Genomic DNA, 21089 nt, shown 5'->3' on the forward strand with positions numbered 1-21089 from the left:
TCCCTCAGGCACTCGGTCGCACAAGCTTCGTTCTGGTGCCGTTACGCAAAACCAACATTCCCTCTCCCACAGCTCCCGCCCGGCACCGGCTCGGGATCCCCGCAGCGCCCGCGAAGCGCCCCGCCCGGCCCGGCCCGGCCCAGGGCTCGCCGTAGTTCCCGAGCGCCGTCGGGAGCGGCGGCGGCGGCGCGGGGCCTTCTGGGAAGCGTAGTCCGCCCGGCCGGGCCCCGCATTGCCGCCCCGTTCTACGGCGCCGCCCGCGAACTACAGCCGGCGGCGGGCCGGCGTCTGCCCGCGAGGATGGCGGCTCCCTTGGTGCTGGTGGTCCTGGCGGCCGTGACGGTGCGGGCCGCGCTGTATCGCTCCAGCTTCGCCGCCTTCATCGCCGAGCGGGTCGAGGTGGCGTCGCCGTTGAACGCCTGGAAGCGAGGTGAGGCTCCGCGCCGGGCTCCGCGGGCAGCTGGACGGGCCGAGGCCGGCGGGCGGGCGGGCGGCTGCCGGGACGCGGAGCCCGGAGCGGGGCTGGGGCGGCCCTGCGTGGGCAGGGAGGAGATGGGAGAGCGTCAGCAGCTGTGACCGAGTCGCCTCCGTTGCGCTGTGACCGTGCGGGCGCCGCGCCGTGAACCAGGCCGTTCCGGCATTGCTGCTCGCTGTTCCGCTCTCTGTGTTCACTCGTGGCCTCACCTTGTTACCAACTCCGGATCCGAACCCTGTCCGAAGACCGAGCTGCGACGTAACCAAGGCTTTTCTGTGACATGCATCATCAAGGCATCTGAGCCCAGAGCCAAGCATAAAGACTGCTTATGGGAGATAACATCCAGGTACCATGCAGATGAAATTACCCGCAGGTTTGGGGCAGCATACAGTGGCACAGTGTAATAAAGGCCAAAAAGCATGAATGCATTTGATGATCTTTAAAGCACTTCATAGGTTCAAAACACAGCTCCCCAGACTGCCCTTACAGCAACAGATTCCTTCTAAATCCCACCTTAGAGCATCAGACTGTGCCTCCAGCTGGGAAGGAGCCCTGTCTGAGGGGCCTGAGCTGGAGGACAGAAATGGAATCTGCTTCTCGAGCATATCCAAAAGCCTCTTGTTGTTTGGATCTCGAGCTGATCCAAAAGCCTCTTGTTGCTTCCTGTAATCTGTTCATTTCTCCATCTCGTTTTATTCATTTGAGGCCTCTACACATAATGAGGTAGCATAGTTCAAATTGCACTGTAAGCCTCTCAGGGATCTAGTTATCAGCGTACCCTGGGGATCCACTCCTGAGGGTGCAGGTGCCCACCAGAATTGAATGCCTCTCAAGAACCATCTTTTAAAAACAGGCTATCCACTGTGTGACAAGCAGGTGGGGCAGAGGGCTGCCTGGCTGAACGGGCAGGAAGAGAAAGTACACAACCTCTGAAAGAAAGTTTGGCTTCACAGGGAGAGTGTAGAGCTGCAGTTCACATCTGCAGAGAGAAAATGAGGAAAAACAAAGCTCAATTTGAGTTGATGTTGGCCAGTGTGGTGTCAGACAAGAGAAAAGGCTCTTTTATGTGTGTCAGCAGCAAGACGAGATCTAAGAAAGCACTGGACTGATACTTGATGAAGATGGTCACTTCATAAGTAGGCACGAGGAAAAGGTGGGGACATTTAATGCTGTGGAAACAGTGACTTTCCATCTGTGATGACTAAAAGGGTGCACTTGTATCAGCAGAATGTTCGGAAGTCTTTAGGGCCTGTCAGGAGTGAGCCCAGAGTGCTGAGGGGTGTTACTGTGGGACTTCTCCCAGCAATTTACCAAAGGTACTGGGAATGTGGGGACTGTGGTCAAAGACAGCCAGCATCACACCCACCCACCAGAAGGACACAAGGAAAGAGCCAGGGTCCTCCAGACCTGTCAGTCCACGGAGAAGTGATGGAGAAGACTGTCCTGGGGGATACTGAAGGCACTTAAAGAACAAAGCTGGTATCAGGGACAGTCTGCAGGTGCTTACGAAGGGGAAGTCCTGCCTTGTATTTTGGTGACCTCATATACCATGAGAAGGTCACCTGCTTGGTGAATGAAGGGGAGGCAGTGGAGGCAGTTTCTCTGGATTTCAGTGAGGCCTTTGTTGCTGTCCCTCACGGCATCCTTTGACAGATTGTCCAGCTGTGTGACAAATGGCTCCGTGCTGCACTGGGTGATGAACTGGCTCTGTGGTAGAGCTTTGAGGGCCGTTGGCAATGGGGCTGCACCTGCCTGTGGCCTGTGGTCACTAGCGCTGTCCTCTGGGCCCAGCTTTAGGGTCAGTCTTATTCAAACAGTTCTGTCAGTGACCTGGGTGTGGAGTGCATCCTCAGCATGGCTGTTGATGGCACTGAACTGGAAGGTTGCTGGCTCCCTGGAAGGACGAGAGGCCTTGCAGAGGATGTGGACAGGTGGGAGCATCGGGCCGTCACCAGCAGCATGACGTTTTGCAAAGGGAAATGCTGTGTTGTGCAGTGGGGACAGAGCAGTGAGGACACAGGCATGGCCTGGGAGCCAGTGGCTGGAGCAGCTTAGCAGGAAGGGGCTGGGGGCTCTGGTGGCAGCACGCACAGCAGGAGCCAGCAGTGTGCCCTGGTCTCTATTTCCCAGTCAGCAAGCTAAGTTCAACTGCATCTTGGGAACCAGGTCCTCAGTGTGCCTAGTGGCTGTTCAGGTGGACAGACATTTTCTTAATGAGAGCTCCCCTTCTTCCCTTTTCAGCTCCTGTCACTGCGTGTGTGGCATCACACAATGTGTGATATCCCTTCAGTTGAGGTCAGTGCCCCAGCAATGTCCCCTCCCCACCTTTTGCCCACCCCCGGCCTGCTAGCTTTCGGAGCTGTGGAGTTGATACTGTGCCAGTGCTGCTCAACAAGAGCAAAATGCCAGTGCTGTATCAGCACTGTTCTAGTGGCAAGTGCAGAGCACAGTGGTGCATGGCTGCTGAGAGCAGCAAACCCCTCCCTGCCTGGCCCAGCACAATGGGATCAGGCTGTTGGACTCGATGATAACTGTGGGTCTCTTCCACCTGAACTTTTCTGCTCTTCCAAGTTTTCAGTCAGAATTATTTCTCCAGTGTAGATACCACATGTCACATAATAGGTGACTTAAAATCAGTAAATACATGTGATTTATAAATACAGATAACTGTAAAACATTTCATCTCTTAACATGTTGAGTTGTCTGAAACAAATGGCAGGACTGCAGAGCAGAAGTTAGAAAGCAATCAATTCTAGCTGATGGTTGTTTGTATGAGATTCTGTGCCTCCCGTTCAGATGGTGGTTCGGTGTGAGATTTTTATGAGCATAGGTGTTTTGAGAACTATAGTTTTTTTTTCTCTTCCAGCACTGCAGGATTCTAATGCAGATTTATTTTATGTTTCAGTGGTCGAAGGATTAGCTCTGCTGGATTTAGGGGTCTCACCGTATTCTGGAGCTATTTTTCATGAGGTTGGTATGCGTGCTTTATTTTAAACATGATATTCCAGCAGCACATTTCTTAGTCTTATTGCATGTGGATTGGCAAAAGATGATGGACTTATCTTGTCCCAAAGATTTCAGAAAATGTGGAGTTGTGTCTGCAAGAGTTCCACGCAGTGAGGAAATGTAGCTCACAGTTCTCAGAACAACTGTTGAGAGCAAATGATAGACACTGTGGTACTTGTGGTGGGTAAGGAGAGTCCAGAATAGGGGAAATCTCTAAGAAATAAAATGCTTTGTTCCTGTGAGTAGAGGCAGGAGCAGGGAGATACAGAGCTGCTGGCAGTTGGAATGTAATTCTGCTGCATAGCAGCATCTGGGGTTTGAGCGCAGTCATGCATTGCTTATTCCTCATTTTGGAAAGCAAGTTGTTCCTCCAAAGGCTTTTGTCCCTTGAATGGCATTACTGGTATGAACATACACTTACACGTGGTGTCACCTGCGTGTGTCTCAAGCTTTGGGTGTCTCTGAAAATTTGTTTCTTTTCAGTAAATTTTTTCTGAAACAATTTTCTCCCGGACCATGAAGTATTTATGGATGCTTAGTTATACCATCACATTATGTTAAAAGTATTTTAAAAGAATTCTATTTTCTCACTGTGAAGACCAAATTTTACACCATGTGAACGTAATACGTCCAGATTAAGCTTTTCTGTCAAAGGAATAATTCAGAAACCTGCTCCTCTACTTACCCTGGAACTACGGGGGTATGAGAATAACAGGACCACTGCTTTGTTTTCACATGCTTTCTTTTTACTCCATAAATAGCTTGCCTAACCAACAGGCTGAGCAGGGTGACCAGCTGAGTAGGAAAAGCTTTCAAAAGACATGCAAACAACCTGAAAAAAAGAGATTCTCTAGAAAAAAAGAAAAAAAAGATTTTCTGAAACTTTTCTTTTATAGTTCTGTTGCAGCTCTACCACTGTGCTATAGAATTGAAAGTTGGGAATAGAATATGATTTTCCAAGTTGGCGTGTCTTTTATAAAATGTGTTGAGAACTTTGCAAAGAAAAAGATTCAGTGAATTGTGGTTTGATTATCACTTCACTCCAAAGTAACAGCCTGGGGGAAGAGGCTGAGGAAGGTCAGCTTTTGCAGCCTCTCACTGCGCTGCTTTGTTTTTCTCCTCGAATTTCGGGCTGGTTTGTCCAAATGGAGGTGAGCACTGTTTGACATGGATTTCTCTTCTGCTCTCTCTTAGACCCCACTGATAATATACCTCTTTCACTTCCTGATTGAATATGCTGAATTGGTCTTCATGGTGAGTGCCCCTGCAAAGCTGCTCTTGAAAGGTCCCATTCTGTGAAACGCTGAGCGCGACTTTCCTTTTACTCCTGCAAGCATCAGGGACCTTCAGGCTCCCCGTAGTCCAAATTCCTGTTGACCTCACAGTTCGATTATAAAGGCAGCTTTGCATGTACAAACCGAAGTTCAAGCTTTTCACTTGCTCTGTAAATTCTTTTTTTTCTTCTTTTTTGTTTGTTTGTTAGTTCTTGGCTTGTTAAATATCCCCTCAGTGGGACAGGACGCTGACATTTGGTTTCACATTTCAAGGTTTACGTCTTACAGGTCAATCCCTGTGTTGCCACGTTTCTCATTAAAACCCACTGCTGAAATCCAGGGCCATAAAGAGAACAGAGATGGAACTCAGTAATCCGAATGTCCCTTGTTGTAAGCTGATCTGTGAGTCCTGTGTAATTCAGAAGGACAGAAATCACATAGCTGGCTGCACATACCACCTGGTGGAGCCTCTGTCCCCAGCTCCCTGCTGGCAGGTCTGTAACAGGGCTAGCAGCCATCTGGGTTGTGCTTACACCAATTCTTCACTGCTGCTTCCTGTGAAGTGCAGGACAGCTATAGGCACTGTCGTTCTGGATTCATGGCAGGTGGATTTAGCCAGCTGGGCACTGTCCTGGTGTTGCCATGCCCTGATAACACCGATTCATTTTCTGTTATCCCTGCAATTCCCCATTCTGTTATTCTGCAAATATTGATGTCTTTGATACATCCCATGGCTTCTGTTTTCATTGGTGGGGTGTGAATACAGCGCACAGATCAGCAAGCTAGTTGGCATTTTTAAAGCTTGTTTATTCATTAATCAAGTCAGATCAGAGCCCTTTCTCAAGTTTGCAGAAGAGTCCAATATGTTTTTCTTCATTCACTTGTTTTACTTAATTTGCTTTTTTAGATAACAGATGTACTAACAGCTGTCGCCCTTTACTTGGCCGTCCAGGACTACAACAAAGTTGTGGTAAGCTGACTTGTCAGTGTTGCAGGTCCTCTTCTCCAAGCAAGTACAAATATCTTGTGCCAAAGAAACTTGTCTCATAGGATGCAGCATCAACCAGTCCTCGTTACCAAGCAGATTTACTTACTTAGCAGTAAATCTGAGCACATCCCTTGGATATATAAAAAAAACAACAACACAACATAGGGACTGAATGTGGTAAACCAGCTAAAGTACTTTAAATTCTGTTGTGTGCATATTATAGGGTGAAGCAAATTAGCTTCCATAGCTATTGCACAGTATGTGAATGATGATTGCTGCAGTATTGATTCTTTAATCTGAAAGGAATTAAAACAATTTAAAAATTCCTCAGAATACAATATCCAAAGAAATGCTGATCTCTCCAGGGTTGTGATACCCAGGAGGGGTGTGAGAATGTAAAACGTGTACTGAAAATTCACCTTTGGTTGTTGCAGCAGTTTGAAGTGTGCAGAATTTAATTGCTGAACTACTGATTTGTCCAGCCTCTGTCACAATCCTCCATACGTTTTGTAGCTAGAAAGTGGAATGTTTTATCCTGAACTTGCCTTCAAGATAAAACATGGCTTGTGTTTGCACTCAGCATGAGTTAATAGAGAGACTGGAGAAGTGTAAAGGAAGGACCAAATTTTTGTAGGATGCTGAGGAGACATATGTTGTTGTGCAGAGCAAGATGAAAGTTCAATACCAAACATGACTTGTTCTATTATGTATTATTCTATCATATTTTTCTCTTACCTATTTTTGGGGGTGAATGATTTCTCCCAGCTTCCTCTAACTGTGTAAGCAGTGCTGTTCTCCCTGTTGTCCCAGAGGGGCGGTGGTAGAGCACTAATGTGAACAGGGAGGCTGCATTATCCACAGCACTGTGTGATCTCCCATCCAGCTTGTTCTTTGTCCTCTGAGGTTGAAGAAATAACACGATAGAACTGCTGACATGTAAAAATCCGTGTGAGTTACTTCACTTGTTGAGAATTTATTGTCAGTGTCCTCTCCTTTTGTCTCACCACGACGTAGTTCAGTAAGCTCATAATTTGGATTTCTCCTTTGTCTCCATCAAAAGCATCAAATACAAGGTATATTGAAGAGAGAGCTTTGGGATCTCTGGAAGAGGTTTGACACAGGGATATCTACCTTTGAAATAATCAGGATGGCACAGTTCTGTGTCTTGGTTTCTCTGGGGCTTGTGTGTTGAACAGTGAGGTTACAAAGTCAACTGACGTATGTTCTGTAGTATTGGAGATCCTAACTAGTATGAAACAATTACTTTCCTCACCTGACAGTCTTTGGTCATTCTCCCTTGTTCAGTTCAAAAAGCAAAAGCTCCTGATAGAGCTGGATAAATATGCACCAGATGTGGCTGAGCTCATCCGGACGCCCATGGAAATGCACTACATCCCCCTCAAGGTAGCACTGGTGTAAGTATTGCTTCTTTCCAATTGCAGTGGGCTGCTTTGGTTCTTCTGCTCTCTGGATTTTTCTTTCCGATTCAGGACTTCCACATTTGCTGAAGACTTTTTTTCTCATAAAATCTTGCATTTCCTATTCCACATAAAATTCCCAAATACTTGATTTTAAAGCGAATGCTTTCCTGAACGTATGGTGCCAACGAGCAGATTTACTCAGTGCACTCAGCAGCATGAGGTCAGCAATTGCTGTGAAGAGCCTTGTGTCTCCATAGGCGACTTCCCATTTATTTTGTCAGTACACTGGTGTAGGCAGAGCTGATTCTATGCCAAATATCTCAGATGTCTTTTCAGTCAGGAGAGTTGGCTGCACTCAAGAAAGATGTTTTTTAATATTTCAAGTTGCATTTCCCAGAATTGTATGTATGTATGTAATGCTCAAAGACATTCCAGGTTGTCAGTTTAGTAATGTCACGTGTTGGTGTTCTTCTGTATTTTAAATGTGTTCTGATCTCAGAAAGCTTCAATTAAAATATATAATATACAAGCAAGATATATAGCATAATATAAAAGGTTTTTTTTTTTCATGAGGGTTTTGACCTAAGTAAATCATTGTCTTAAATTATTCTGTGTCAAAGAGAGTTTTCCATAAGAAAAGTTATTTTTTCTTACATGAATGTTGTAAATTTTGCAGGGTGAGGAAGGTAGAGTTTTGCCTTTCACATTCGCAAAGCGCAGGCTGCTCTGTGTTTGTCCCTCACACTGGTGCACGTTCTCATAGGAAGGCTGTCATTAAATCACACTTCTTGCTGTGGCCTGTCTGTCTGTGGGAACACGAGCAAAAGCGAGCTGGCACTCAGGGGTGGGAGCAAGGTTTATGTAAGAAGGCAATTAGGAAGTCATCAGCCTTGTCCGCTTATTAATGTGACTGATGTAGCTGTTACTAGGGCAGCATCCCATTATCTTGCGTATTGTATTGCTAAGCCTTCCAAGCACGTTTCTGGGCTTTGAACCTAGCTAATGGAGAACACTGTGTAAACCACCCCCAGAAGAAGCTGGCAGCCTTGAAGTGCAGCTGCTTTCTGGAAGGTGAAGGCGTTCAGGGCTCACTGTCTTTCAGTAACTGCAGTTAAAATGGGCCGGATTTCATGGCTGGCAGTTCTGTGCTCTGATTATGCCATGGGGAGCCTGCGTGATTGCTCTGCCAGGCTGGGAGTGCATGGGTGCAAACGGTTTGAGGGAAACTCCCTGGTCATGCACCAGAAGGGTTTGTGTCCGTCTTGCTTTCTTCTTCCTGCTGTTGATTTCTCAGAGCCAGTAACTGTGAAAAGCAGAAAGCTTCAGATCCAGTGGGTCTGGGTCTGGCTGGATAAATGCAGTCTTTCCGAAAAGCAAGGAAGGTTTTGGTGGTCATTTCATAAGACAGAATTTGGCATTTTAGAAATCTTCCCATCTCCTTTTTTTCCAGCGTGCCCTCTGTGGCCATGGTGCCTCAGGCTGCACTGCAAAGATCTGGGTTTTGCTCCAGATAGAACCACCTGTTCACCTGAGTGAGTTTGGTGATGAGAGGAACCCATAGCATGCAAATAAACAAAAAGAAATTGCAAACTGCATCTGGTTTTCATTTGAATATCTCTTTAATTACCTCCTTTGAATGATGTAAATGTAACTTGAGCTTTGTCCCTTTTCAGCTATCTGTTAAACCCCTACACTGTGATGTCTTGTGTGGCAAAGTCCACCTGTGCCATCAGCAATACTGTCATTGCATTCTTCATTTTGGCTACAATAAGAGGTAACACAATAAACAAAAAGCCTTTCTTTATGTCTTTCTGTCATGATGAGAAATAACATCAATGTAGAATTTTACAAAAATGCTTGCTACAGATATGTGAGTGGGACACATCAGGTCCTGGTGGGAGCAGTGTCTCAGTTCGACCTGAAGTCACAGGAGCCCAAGGTACTATAAGTCAAAACTTCCCTTTGTCTCAGCGTAACTTGGAGTTTCTCCTCTAAAAACCTACCCGCTTTCCTGGCTGACTTCACATGGTTTTCTGTTTATGAAAAAATCTGTCTGTGCATAGAGGCACATAATGCTCTGCTGCTCTTTCTTTTGTATGTGAGTATGCACCCACAGCATGTACACCATGAGTTTGTGTTTGAAAACCTGCAACTTCTACTTACAAACATAATGTGGGATTGAAATTCGCTAACTGAGCTTTGGGGAGGCAGAAACAGTAACCAAAGACTCACGGAGCCCCATTGAATAGGTTATGGCAAAATGGCTCTTTCACTTTGTACCAGTGTTAAGTGAGGCTTCTGTTTGTTTTGTGAACCCTCAGTGCTGAAGTATGTTAGCATATGTGATTTGTACTGGGCATGTAAGTTTTAGGAGTACATTAGGGTCACATGAAAAGTGGGTCTGATCTCTTTTGTGGTCTCCAGAAGTGCCCAGAACCAGACATCACAGAGGAAACTGCTGGATTGTTATTAGGAGTATTTCCAAAAGAAAGATTTCCTCCATTGATTAAGTCATTGAGGCAGGAGGGGTTTCCATTTAGAAGCATTTCCAGAAGCCAATGTGTGGGATCCACTTGGTTAACCTGATTTTTAGTTCACTGATACTGTGGGACTTACTCAGACCTGTAGCTGCTGTCCCCCTTGTCTCCTCCATCACTGGGAGTGTGGCATCCTCTAGTGTTTAAGCTGGGCAAAGGGAGAATATTAGATAGTACTCATTTCTTTATATGTATGCAGAATTTAACAATAAAATACTGAGTTTAATTAAAAAATAATTAAAAAGTATTAATTGGGTGGTTTGTGTTTAGGAAGCTAGAACTGTAGAGCAGAGGCAGTTCATTGCCAGGTGATGCTTTTGCAAGGTGGAAGCAGGGAAAAGCTTACTGAGTGTTTGATGTCAGTGAGTGGGCACAGGCTGACAGTTAGCCCAACACACTGAGTCAAGGTTCTTGTCTTCCAGGCTACATTTTTACAGGTAACTTTCATAAAGTGTTCCAAGGTGGAAAGCTACAACCAGGCTACTGCACTGGGTGCTTGTGTTCTTTGTTGTGCACCTTTTGGACTTGGTTTCTGGTGTTGGCAGTTGGGCAGTGAGCACATTCAGCAGTTAGCTCCACCTGTCACACCTCACAGAAACCTTCCTTGGTAAAGACACTGCTGGTTTTAAAACCACTTGGGAGACCTGTGCCAGTTCTTTCTGTGTCTCTCTGTGTTCTGGTATCTGTAAAGTAGGACCGATGTCCCTTCATTCCTTCAGCTGCAGATTTTCACTGCACTCTTTCACAGAGCTTTGCTGAGGTCCCTGACACATTCTGATGATGAGTGGCACACACCAAAGAGCTGTTTCTTGTGGATATGACTTAAGTGAATGCATTCCCATAGATAAACAGAGCCATTGTGACCTAAATATAGACTTATATATAGACTGAATTACATGAATCTCTTTGTGTTTGAATTGTAGGAGATAGAAACCAGTGAGTGGTTCTTACTCATACACATCATTGTCTGTTCAAAATGTAGATAAAAGCCCATTCTCCAGCACACATTCTGCTAGCCTTCATGAGGTGTTCTGATACTTATAAGCCATTGCAGAGGGTTATGCATTTCTTCCCATTTGGATTTCCTATCTGCAAATTTATTTATGTTAAATACCCCTTACAATAAACTCTTTTTTTTTCTTTTTTTTTTGTAGGTAGTGCCTTCCTCAGTGCTGTGTTCTTGGCCCTAGCAACATACCAGTCACTCTACCCCATCACGTTGTTTGCTCCAGCACTGCTTTACCTTCTACAGGTAGATGATTGCTAACTGTTGATCTCTGTTGTCTTACTGTAGGTGTGCAGCTGCAGTTCTTTGTGTTGGGAGGAGAGCCTTAGAAAAAGTAACTCTCTCCTCACACCACTGAGAGTTTAAGTTTAAAGCCTTCATGGAGATGCCTGTGTGTAGAGAAAAGGAAGTGGAAAGCAGTCTACAGATTGCCTTTGGCTTGCCTGAAATATGTGCTACTCTTTGTGTCACTCTTTGTGACAACAAGGATTTTAGGCCTGGAGAATTTCCTTTGACATGGCTCGCTGCATTTGAATGAAGAGTTGTGTGTTCAAAAAACTCAGAAATTTTTCGTTTAAGTCAGAAGATGTGCTTGTGCAAGCAGCGGTTGTCCTTGTGCGTTCTTCCTCCCCATTATCAGGGCTGAGGGTGAGCTCTTGCAGGGCTGACCTTGGTCACTTACGGGTGCACAGCAGCTCAACAGACGCTGCTCCAGGCACAGCCACTCCAGCAGGAGACTGATGGGCACACCTGTAGGCATGGGCAGGGTTTAAAGCTGAGGCAGCTGTTAGCCAGCCAGTGGATCCATCTAACCGTGCCTGCATGCTTCCCCCGACCTCTCTCTTAGCTCTTCTGGTGATGTTGTAAACAGTGAGTTAACAGAGAGTCAGAATTGATGAGCGCTGATAATTTGCCGGTCTGATCCTGATGTGGGGTTAAGGAGAGGCTGTAACTACTAGCAGAAGACTCTTATCTCACATTCACAGATCACTTGGTGATCATTTTGATGATTTTTACCATCTGGAAGTCCTGCTGTTAAGTTAATACCGGTCTTGGTACTTCATTTTTTTTAGCTAATCTTTATGAGTTCATCACAACCTGTTCTGAAGTCTCTGAGCTTCAGAAAGGGATGGAGACTCAGTTCTTGTCCATTCTCTTTTCCTGACAATCTCTTACTTTTTTCAGGAGTTTGTCTTTTGCTACTCTTTGCAAGACTAGAATTTCAGCAGAGCCAACGTTGTTTTTCAGTTAATTTTCAGGAGCATTTATTTTATAAGTTGCTACCATTTTTTTCCAATTTCAGTGTGAGCTGTGTTTCCTGTTGGCAATAGAAAAGTACAAGTGTTGTGTCTGCAAGCAGCAATGAGTGCTTTGGTGTTTGAATGAGTGATTTGTGACTGACTTTAAAGCGGAGCAGGCTTGTGTGTGTTCTTTTATCTATATTTGTAAATGATCTTTTGTGAATTCTTTGTACAGAGTTAACTAGCTTTTCTCCAGCACTTTCCAATCTGTCCTGCCAAAAATCCTTGGTAAATTTGCTCAGATTGTTCCAGCAAATTGTGTTAAATGCACTCTAACTGAGGAAACAGAGCATGCTTTCCTCAGAGCCTGTGCCAGTTAGAGTTGGCCAGCACATCTCCTGCCAGTGCAAACCCCAGTGCCAAATGGAAAAGCTACATCAGTGCCTTGGAGGTGGAGAAAGCTGAGCAGTTCCCAAGGCATCGCCCCTGTGTGTACACTTGGCTTTACAAATGCAGCTGGGACTTCAGATCTTTTGGAGTGAGGTGCCTGTATGTGATGTTGTGTGACAAGGGCTTGTTGCTGACCTTTCAGGGTATGTGGCAGTGGCAGGGCTGTAACAGTTGTCTTCAAGGAACAACCTTGTACAGCAGCTCTGTTGTGCTGAGGAACCCATCAGCTCTCCTCTTTCCCTAATTTCAGCAGAACATGAGCACAGTCCATGTGGTAGGAGCTGCCATCACAGGACAGTTGGTCATGGAGCGTGCCTCTTGGTCACCTCAGTCAATGGAGGTTCATGGAGGAGAAAGCTGGCAGTGGAACCATATCGTAGGCACACAAAAGCAGAAACTAAGAAGAAACTGCCAGGCTGGACACTTGAATTTCAAGCACAGTTCTGGAAATAGAACTTAACTGGAGAGCACACTGTGCTTAAAGCTGCTCGTCTCAGTGCAGCAGTGCCGGTGTTTGATGCTTTCTTCCGTCAGTTTCAAATGATGTTCTGAACTTTTGGGCTTTCTTGGGGCTTTCCAACTGATGAGGAATATTTGCCTCCTTGTGTTTTGTTTTCAGCGTCAGTTCATACCAATAAAACCAAAAAGTAAAAGCTTCTGGCTCTTCACCATGCAGTATACAGCCTTGTACCTCTGCAGCCTGGTGGTGATCATCTGCCTCTCCTTCTTCCTCCTCAACTCGTGGGATTTTATCCCATCTGTTTACGGGTTTATGTAAGTATAAGAACTCTTACCAGTTTTATTTTGCTCCATATGCATCACACTCATGTCTTGCTCCCTGCCCTAAGGAATATGTGATCTGTGATTTTACTGGCAACACACGAAAAGTATGTGTGGAGAAGGCCTGCCATTAGCCTGATCCTGTTAATTAAGCAGCAGCAAGATTAAGGAAGACAGGAGATGTTTTCCACTGATTAGATCGGAAATGGATTTGATTATTGAGCTGCTGTAGTTGTGGAGTTTCCATCTCTGGAGTAATGTCTGCTCAGGAGTGGTTTAAATCTTGCTGGGGCATAGGAAAGGGTTAATCCCTTTCGTCTCCAGACTTTCACCTCTTTGGCTTCTTTTCCACAGCATTAAAATATAGGCCCTCCTTTCAATAGCACCCAACACTGAATTAATGTTACAGAAGCAGTTACATGGAGAACAGCCAATTAAAAATTATGTTTCTTTTTCAATTTCAGCCTTTCTGTTCCAGATCTGACGCCCAATATTGGCCTTTTCTGGTACTTCTTTGCAGAGATGTTTGAACACTTCAGTCTTTTCTTTGTATGTGTGTTTCAAATCAATGTGTTCTTCTACACCGTTCCCCTGGCAGTAAAGCTAAAGTAAGTATGTTTCTTCATTAGCTTTCTAATTCTCACAGTCGTGCAGTGGTTATAAGGCTGACATCGCAGTCTGAATCTATGAGCATGAAAAGGGCTTTTTTTAATGGAGCCTATCTTCCTCATTTCCCAAAGTTTTACTCTTCCCCTCTATTACGTTGTGATGGAATGGAAGGGGAAATACCTCTTGTTCAGCCACGTATCACAGGAGTGGTTGTGCTCATTAAACTCCATCTAGAATACTGCCTCTAGTTTTCAGCTTCTCAGTAGAGAAGTTGACAACAGGAAGTTGACAAGCTTGAGCAAGTCCAGTGAAGGACCACAAAGGTGGTCAGTGGGCTGGAGGGTAGAGAGGAACTAAGGGACAGAGCTTTAGTCTGCAGAATGAAGGTCTTAGGGAATGTCTGATAACAGCCTTTCAATGCCTAAGAGGAGGTTTCTGAGAAGATAGAGTCTTTTGCAGAGGTGTACAGCAGAAGACAATGGTCATAAATTGAAAGAAAGGAGATTCTAACTGGATATAAGGAGAACAGTTTATCACTTTGGCAGCAGTCACAGATTGGAGTAGGGCCCTGTGGTTTGGAAACCCTCCTTGGAGGTTTTCTAGGTCTCACTGAACAAAGCCCCAAGCAGTCTGGCCTGAATTCAACACTGACTTTGCTCTGAGGAGCAGGTTGGACTGAAAAACACACAAAGTCCCCTTCTCACCAAGGCTATGGCTGAGAAACGTACTACTGCTGTACAGCCTTGGAAAGCCTCGTTGCTGTCTTAGTAATATGCACTTAGATTTGGAGATGGAAATACCATTTTCCTAAACCATGTCAGGTGTCTGTGGAGACAGCAGTCACTCCTGCCCCTGCTGGAACCCCATCCTGCTGCTTATGTGTGTGGAAAGCTAAAAGTAGCCTGTGGACACAGGCAGTAACACATGACTTTCTCTTGCAAATTCAGCATAAGAAAATGCCTGCATACGGTCTGAAATCAAGATGCTTGGAGTGCTGCAGGGGAACTGGGGGGAGGGGGCCACATTTTCCAACAGGCTTCTGCAGCTGAGAAAATGTGCATCCTCTTGTGCTGCTTCCCTGCAAAGCAACTCAGTCTGTCCCACCCAGCACTGAGAGGCTTGCTTGCAGAGAACAACAGGGTCTTTAGAGCCTGACCCACAGTATGTTTGTGCTCTTGCTGATCTTTATTTCCATTCCAGAGAACCTACTGCATCCTCTTAACCCTTTTGTCTTTCTGTTCCAGGGAACACCCTGTGTTCTTCATGTTTGTCCAGCTCGCAATCATTTCTATCTTCAAGTCCTATCCCACAGTGGGAGATGTTGCACTGTATATGGCTTTCCTCCCAGTCTGGAGCCACCTTTACAGGTGTAAGTTCTTTGTGTTTGATTGTTCTCCTCCGGAATGGGAAGCTATCAGTCCAGTAACTGCCACCACTAACCCAAATCCAAACCTGTAGGCTCTTGTAGCCTCCTGTGAAGGAAACCTTGATTGCCAGTGATAAATTCTCTACCTTATGTTTGGGATTAGGGTTGGAAGAAGTCACAGAAGGAATTTTCATTTGTACATTACCTTCTCCTTCTCTCGAAGTTGTTCTGAATTAAGATATTTTTGTAAGAACCTCTTACAGTGCTGTAGGAAGGATGTGACTTGTGTCAAGTACATTCATGCTGCCCATTAAGGCTATGTAATTTGACTGCTGCTCCTGCAACTGATGAGTCTACAGGCCTTACATACAGTCCCACACCTTGCAGCAGTTCTTTGGTTTACATGTGCTTGTTTGCTTCAAGTGAAAGCAACTGAATTACGTCAGTTGAATTTGTCTTTTTTTTTTTTTTTAATTCTCACCTCTTTGTTTCTGTAAGTCACCAGAGAGCTACCTGATGATTTTCAAGCTCTGACTGTAGAACCTGCTGCAAGCCTGCCAAGTGTAGTTCTTCTGCAAGCACTTTATAAATGTGTTTTCCTGGTGTTACTTGCCAAAGTCAGCTTAAACAAACAGCTTTCACCAGCGCTGTCAGTCTGCCCTGAGCTTTTACTGCAGCCTCCTCTAAACAGAGTTGGGTTGGTATAAGGCAGCCAGTCTGCCTGGTAGCAGGAGACATAATCAGGAGTAAAGAGACAGTAGTTTGGGTATGTTGGGTTTGACGCTCATCTTCTGTAGCATCAGTAGTAGGGAGTGAGTGGGACATTGTCTGACTTGGAGACCATCCGCCCCATTGGTCTCAGACTAGTGAAAGCTAAGGCCAAAGCAGCTGCAATAAATTAGGGCAGGAAGCCTCAGGCTAGCCCTGAGCATGCTGCAGCCATACGAGGTGGCACACTTCTGGAAATCCTGATTCAGCTTCAGTGAGCTGCGTGTTCCAAGCATACAGAAGGAGGGGAGTGTGAGTATTAGAGGGACAGTCACCTGTCACCTGCTCCCATCCCACAGTGAGTGAACAGAACTGTGGAACAAGAAGCTTGAAAAGATAGACGTGAAGGTGTGGCAGTGCTCATCAAATGTCACATAGCTCCCTCCAGCTGCAGAATGATTGGGATTCTTTTTGTTAACTTCAGGGACGTTGGCTGAGCTACAGCCAGGCACAGCAAGACGACTGCCAGGATAAACTATACAGAAAACAAAATCTCTTCTGGCTTAGTCGTTCCGAGCTCTTTTTGACAAAGTTGTGCTTGCTTGTTGGCCATTTGATACATACATCCTCATGCAGGCTAATGGATTCTGGCTGCACTTCCACCTCCTAAAGGATTCTCATACCTATATGAATGTTTTCCTTGATGGTGCTTTAATTTCCTTACCATCTCCTCAGGCAGTATGTCTTTTTCCTTTGGTCCGTGGATTTGCTTTTTGTCCAGATAGTCAGCTTGGTGGGGCTAGGGATTGGCATGCTCTGTTTTCTGAATCTTGATGCTGATGGAAAGACCCTTCTCCAAACTACTAAATGCTGTCTGTAGGGTAGACACGAAGAAAACTAAAGTCCTCAGTGGAAGAGTTGATCTTTGGAAGTGCAGAACCTAGAAGGAAGGAGCTACAAATGAAGGGGCCACAGTCAAGCAAGGGCAGAATTGTTTATTTTAAAGAGAATGTCTTATAAAAGCTTCCCAGGGAGTTGTTCAAACTGTAAAAGTTTGGTTATTGCAGAGAAGTGTGAGTTGCCAAGTGCCTCTCCCCACCGCGGATAGCCGAGATGTCCATGCTTGTTGCATGAGCATGGCAGTTCAGTAATGCATAATGCTAACTGCTTTTTTTTTTTTCCTTTTGCAGTCCTTCGGAACATCTTCATCCTGTCATGTATGCTCATCGCCTGCTCCCTCCTGTTCCCTGTTTTGTGGCATCTCTGGATTTTTGCAGGAAGTGCCAATTCCAATTTTTATTACGCCATCACGTTGACTTTCAACATAGGGCAGGTTAGTAGAGTGAAGGAAACCAGTGAATAATTCTGCAGGATGTGCCTGCTCTTTGCACCCCTTATCATCCTGCATAGCAGCTTCCCACTTCTCTGTTCTGGCTGAAATCTGCCTCACCTCACTTTCTGGCACACTAACAGGAGAGAATTCATGTGGTATTTAAACTACAGCTTAATGCACCACAAGTTACACAATGCAATGCTTGATAGCAAAGGAAAAGCATTTCAGTATGGCAGGGTAAATAGCACTTGTGATAAAGAGAGTAGAGAAGGGAAAATGGAAAATAGTATAGGGCACCAGCGGTGGAACCCCACAGCAGACAAGTGAGAACTGCTCTAACACTGGGCATGGCACCAGATTTTCACCTCACTGAAATGCAGGGCTTTGGGCATGTGCAGGCCTTGCTCTCCCTCCTTCTCTCAGGGCTGTGCCCTTCTACTTGTGTGACTTCCACTGGCCTCAGGAGAAACAGAGCTTAGCAATCCTGGAGGATGAGGTCTGATATACCCAGCTGCTATGACCTTTTTTAAGTCCTTCCTCTTCTCTGCTAGTTGATATGGGCTGCAGATACTCCCCATGTCCTGGAACAATTTTATGTTCATTTCATTTTAAAGTTGATTTTTTATGTACCTCAGCCATTCACATTTGTCTGTGTCTCCTACGTCTTGTAAAACTAAAGGAGCAGTTTTGCCAGAGACTGGAAATCCCCAACCCCTTGTTAAATGGGAATGAACACTGTGCTGTAAAACTCTGTTCTGTAAAAGCAAGAAGAGGGAGTAGAGTGAGAAGAGAGATCATAGAATCATAGAAAGGCCTGGGCTGAAAAGGACCATGATGATCATCTAGTTTCAACTTCACTGCCATGGGCAGGATTGCCAGCGATTAGACCAGGCTGCCCGGAGCCACATCCAACGTGGAAGGGGGAGATGGAGATGCTAATAAGAAGGGCTCTTAGGAAACTGTAGTGATTCAGTAGCTCTCTAACCATGTCTTGCTGAGGAGTGAAAGGAATGGTAAAACTTCCATGTCATTTGACCGAAAAGGATTGTATTTCCTACCTGAGAAAGTCATAGCAGGTCCTGCAAGGACTTGTGCTTTGTGCCAATGCAGACAAAGTCTCTCTCTTGATTTCCTTGTGAGAAAGAACTAGCCTTCATCCCTGCCAATCCCAGTTCCTTCTTTTCCCATTAAGACATCTGCAGAAATATTTATTTGAAAACAAAATCAACTATTAATAGTATTAGTATTAGTATAAATGGAGCATCTCATGTAGTCAGTAAAGCAGAACAAGCAGACAAAATAAGCTCTGCTGTTCACCCTTTTCTGTGAGCACCACTACCTTTCTCTGTTCTCCTTCCAACTTTCTTCTCTGAGCCCAGCAGTGTGCAGCCCTTTTCTCTCTCCCTTGGATTTCACTCCATCCTTCATATCCTCCCTTTCTGCCACTGAACCTTAAAGATGGGCAGCTGCCTTTAACAGTAGCTTGAGCAGCCTGGCTGTGCCCTCCTCCATCCTCTTAGCACTGCAGCATACTTAGATGAAGCTGTCCCCAGTGTGAGTTCCCCAGGTGTGTCACCCCAAAGCAAGGTGCTAATGGCAGCTGGACGTTAGGACGGAAATTGGTTTGGCACTGAAAAGGTTTCCCTCTCTGGTTATGTGATGCTGTTTTCAGATGGAGAGGAAGGGTTGCACTGTAGGAGACTGAATGACAAGTGGCATTACTGATGCATCAGGTCAATTAGAATGATAAAATCCTAAAGACTGGAAAAGAGCTCTAAGATAATCTAGCCCAGTGTCAACCCATCCCTGCTGTGCCACTAAGCCATGTCCCGCAGTGCCACGCATACCCTTCTCTAGTAAACCTCCTGGGACGGCAACTCTGCCACCTCCCTCGGCAGTCTGTTCCAATGTCTGATCACTCTTTCTGAATAAATTCTTCCAAATATCCAACCTGACCCTCCCCTGGTGCAACTAAGCCCACTACTTCTCATCCCATCACAAGTCACCTTGTGACTTTCACAGATAACCTCACCTACAGAGACAATAGTTCCACAAACTGTCCAAAATGTATGACAAAAGCAGAGGCCGACTCTCCTTACTATAGCAACTCTCCTTACTACAGCGTCTCCCCTGAGCCTCTTCTCCAGGCCGAACGATCCCAGCTCCCTCAGCTGCTCCCCATAACACTTTTGCTCCAGACCTCTCACAGCTTCACTGCTCTTCTCTGGACACACTGCAGGTTTTTCTGGCAGTGAAGGGCCCAACAGTGAGCACAGCGCTTGAGGTGTGGCCCCACCAGAGCTGAGTGCAGAGGGTCCATCACCTCCCACGCCTGCTGGCTCTGCTGTTTCTGACACAAGCCAGGATGCCGTTGGCCTGCTTGGCCACCTGGGCACGCTGCTGGCTCATGTTCAGCCAGCTGTCCGTGAACAGTGCAGGATTGTCTGCCTCATGGAGAGGACAGGACAGCAGGGAGGCAGAAAGTGGTGGAGCTGCTCTTAGCCAGTGATGCTCCTAGATTCCACGAAGCTGTAGCCTTGAGTTTTCAGCTCTTCCCTTCAGCCCTTAGTCTGGTGTAGATCATTAGACTATTAAAACTTGTTTGCTGAAGCTAACCTCTGAAGCTGTGGTATTTCTGCCACTGCCTGGAAGATTCTTACCCTTCCTGAGTAGAAATGGCAACAGAAAAACAACCACAATTTAAAAGTACTTAATTGCAGTCTGCAGCAGGAGACTTGGAGCATTTGGGTTGAGCTGCATGACAGCATTTGCATGGAAGGAGTCCTGTGGTGAGGCTTAGGGGCAGTCTGTAAAGCTGCAGCACAGATGGCCTGCTTTTGTCATACATTTTGGACATTTGTGGAACTATTGTCTCTGTAGGTGAGGTATCTGAAAGCACACTGGTAGTAAAATAATTAGATAAATTAAAGCCTCCCTTTGTTTTGTGCAGTCAGGCAGTGGCTAAGGAGTGTTCACAGGATCACAAAGCCTTGTGATGAACAGCCTAGGAGCTTCTTAAACCCCTTTGTCACAAGCGTGTCCCGTTGGTTGCATCCCTGATGTGTCTGATCATCTCTGTGCAGATCCTGCTCATCTCGGATTACTTCTATGCCTTCCTCCGGCGCGAGTACTACCTCACTCATGGACTGCATCTGACAAGGCAGGATGGGACAGAGGCCATGCTTGTTTTGAAGTAAGGGTTGAATCCACTGTTTCTTGGGCCATGGACTACTTTAAGGAACATGTGAAGCTGGGTGTATATGGGGTGGGTGGGGAAGGTTCCCTGGATGAGGTCTGGCTTTGGGGATGATACCTACCGAAAGAATGGGCTGCGGTTCTTCTGGGAGCACCCTCTGCAGCAGCGGACACAGTGCAGGCTGAGAGCTGCAAGAGCTGCAAGAAGAACCTTCACTGGAGAATCGCCCTTCTTCCTTCAGCTGTGCTTTTCACTGAGACCTCAGCCATCAGTTCTGGGCAGTCCAGCAGGAACTGGAGCAAGCATTTGAGCTAAAAACAGGGCTCAATCTCTGGACCAGAAACTGCTCAGACCATTAACTGTTTTCTTTACGTCACTGCTTCTTGAAAATGTTTGCTTCTCCTGGAAATTTCTCTGTCACAGCTTTTACTGGTAATGCTCCTGTTTGACACGAGAACATCTGGGTGCCTGTGCCAAAGGCCTGCCTGCTGTTGCGGATTCTGGAAAAACCATGTGCTCAGGCACAGGGGCAGTTTTTGAAGCAAGTAGGTAGGTGAGCAAGGATGAACTGTTGGAAGGAGGAGCTGCTGCTGTGGGAGCTCTTGGCACTCACGTCACTACTGAGAACTGGAACTAGAGGAAAGCAGGAGCACGGGGCAGTGTGCAAGTGTTCGACCCCTTTATGAGTAGATGCTCCCT

The 21089-nt window shown here is 45.9% G+C and overlaps 1 protein-coding gene across 1 annotated transcript; it reads left to right on the forward strand.

The window, feature by feature from the left end:
• Positions 1-300: 300 nt before the first annotated feature.
• PIGU (phosphatidylinositol glycan anchor biosynthesis class U) lies at positions 301-20391 on the forward strand (the record flags this gene model as incomplete). The annotated part of the gene is made up of 12 exons (XM_079543343.1): positions 301-430; positions 3381-3445; positions 4676-4735; positions 5663-5725; positions 7049-7158; positions 8838-8938; positions 10856-10953; positions 13018-13172; positions 13643-13786; positions 15032-15156; positions 17052-17194; positions 20278-20391. 12 exons carry the CDS (start codon positions 301-303, stop codon positions 20389-20391), a joined length of 1308 nt encoding a protein of 435 aa, XP_079399469.1.
• Between the last annotated feature and the right edge of the window lie 698 nt (positions 20392-21089).

This window comes from Tetrao urogallus, assembly GCF_951394365.1.
Source record: "Tetrao urogallus genome assembly, chromosome: 16".
NCBI classification, from domain to species: domain Eukaryota; kingdom Metazoa; phylum Chordata; class Aves; order Galliformes; family Phasianidae; genus Tetrao; species Tetrao urogallus.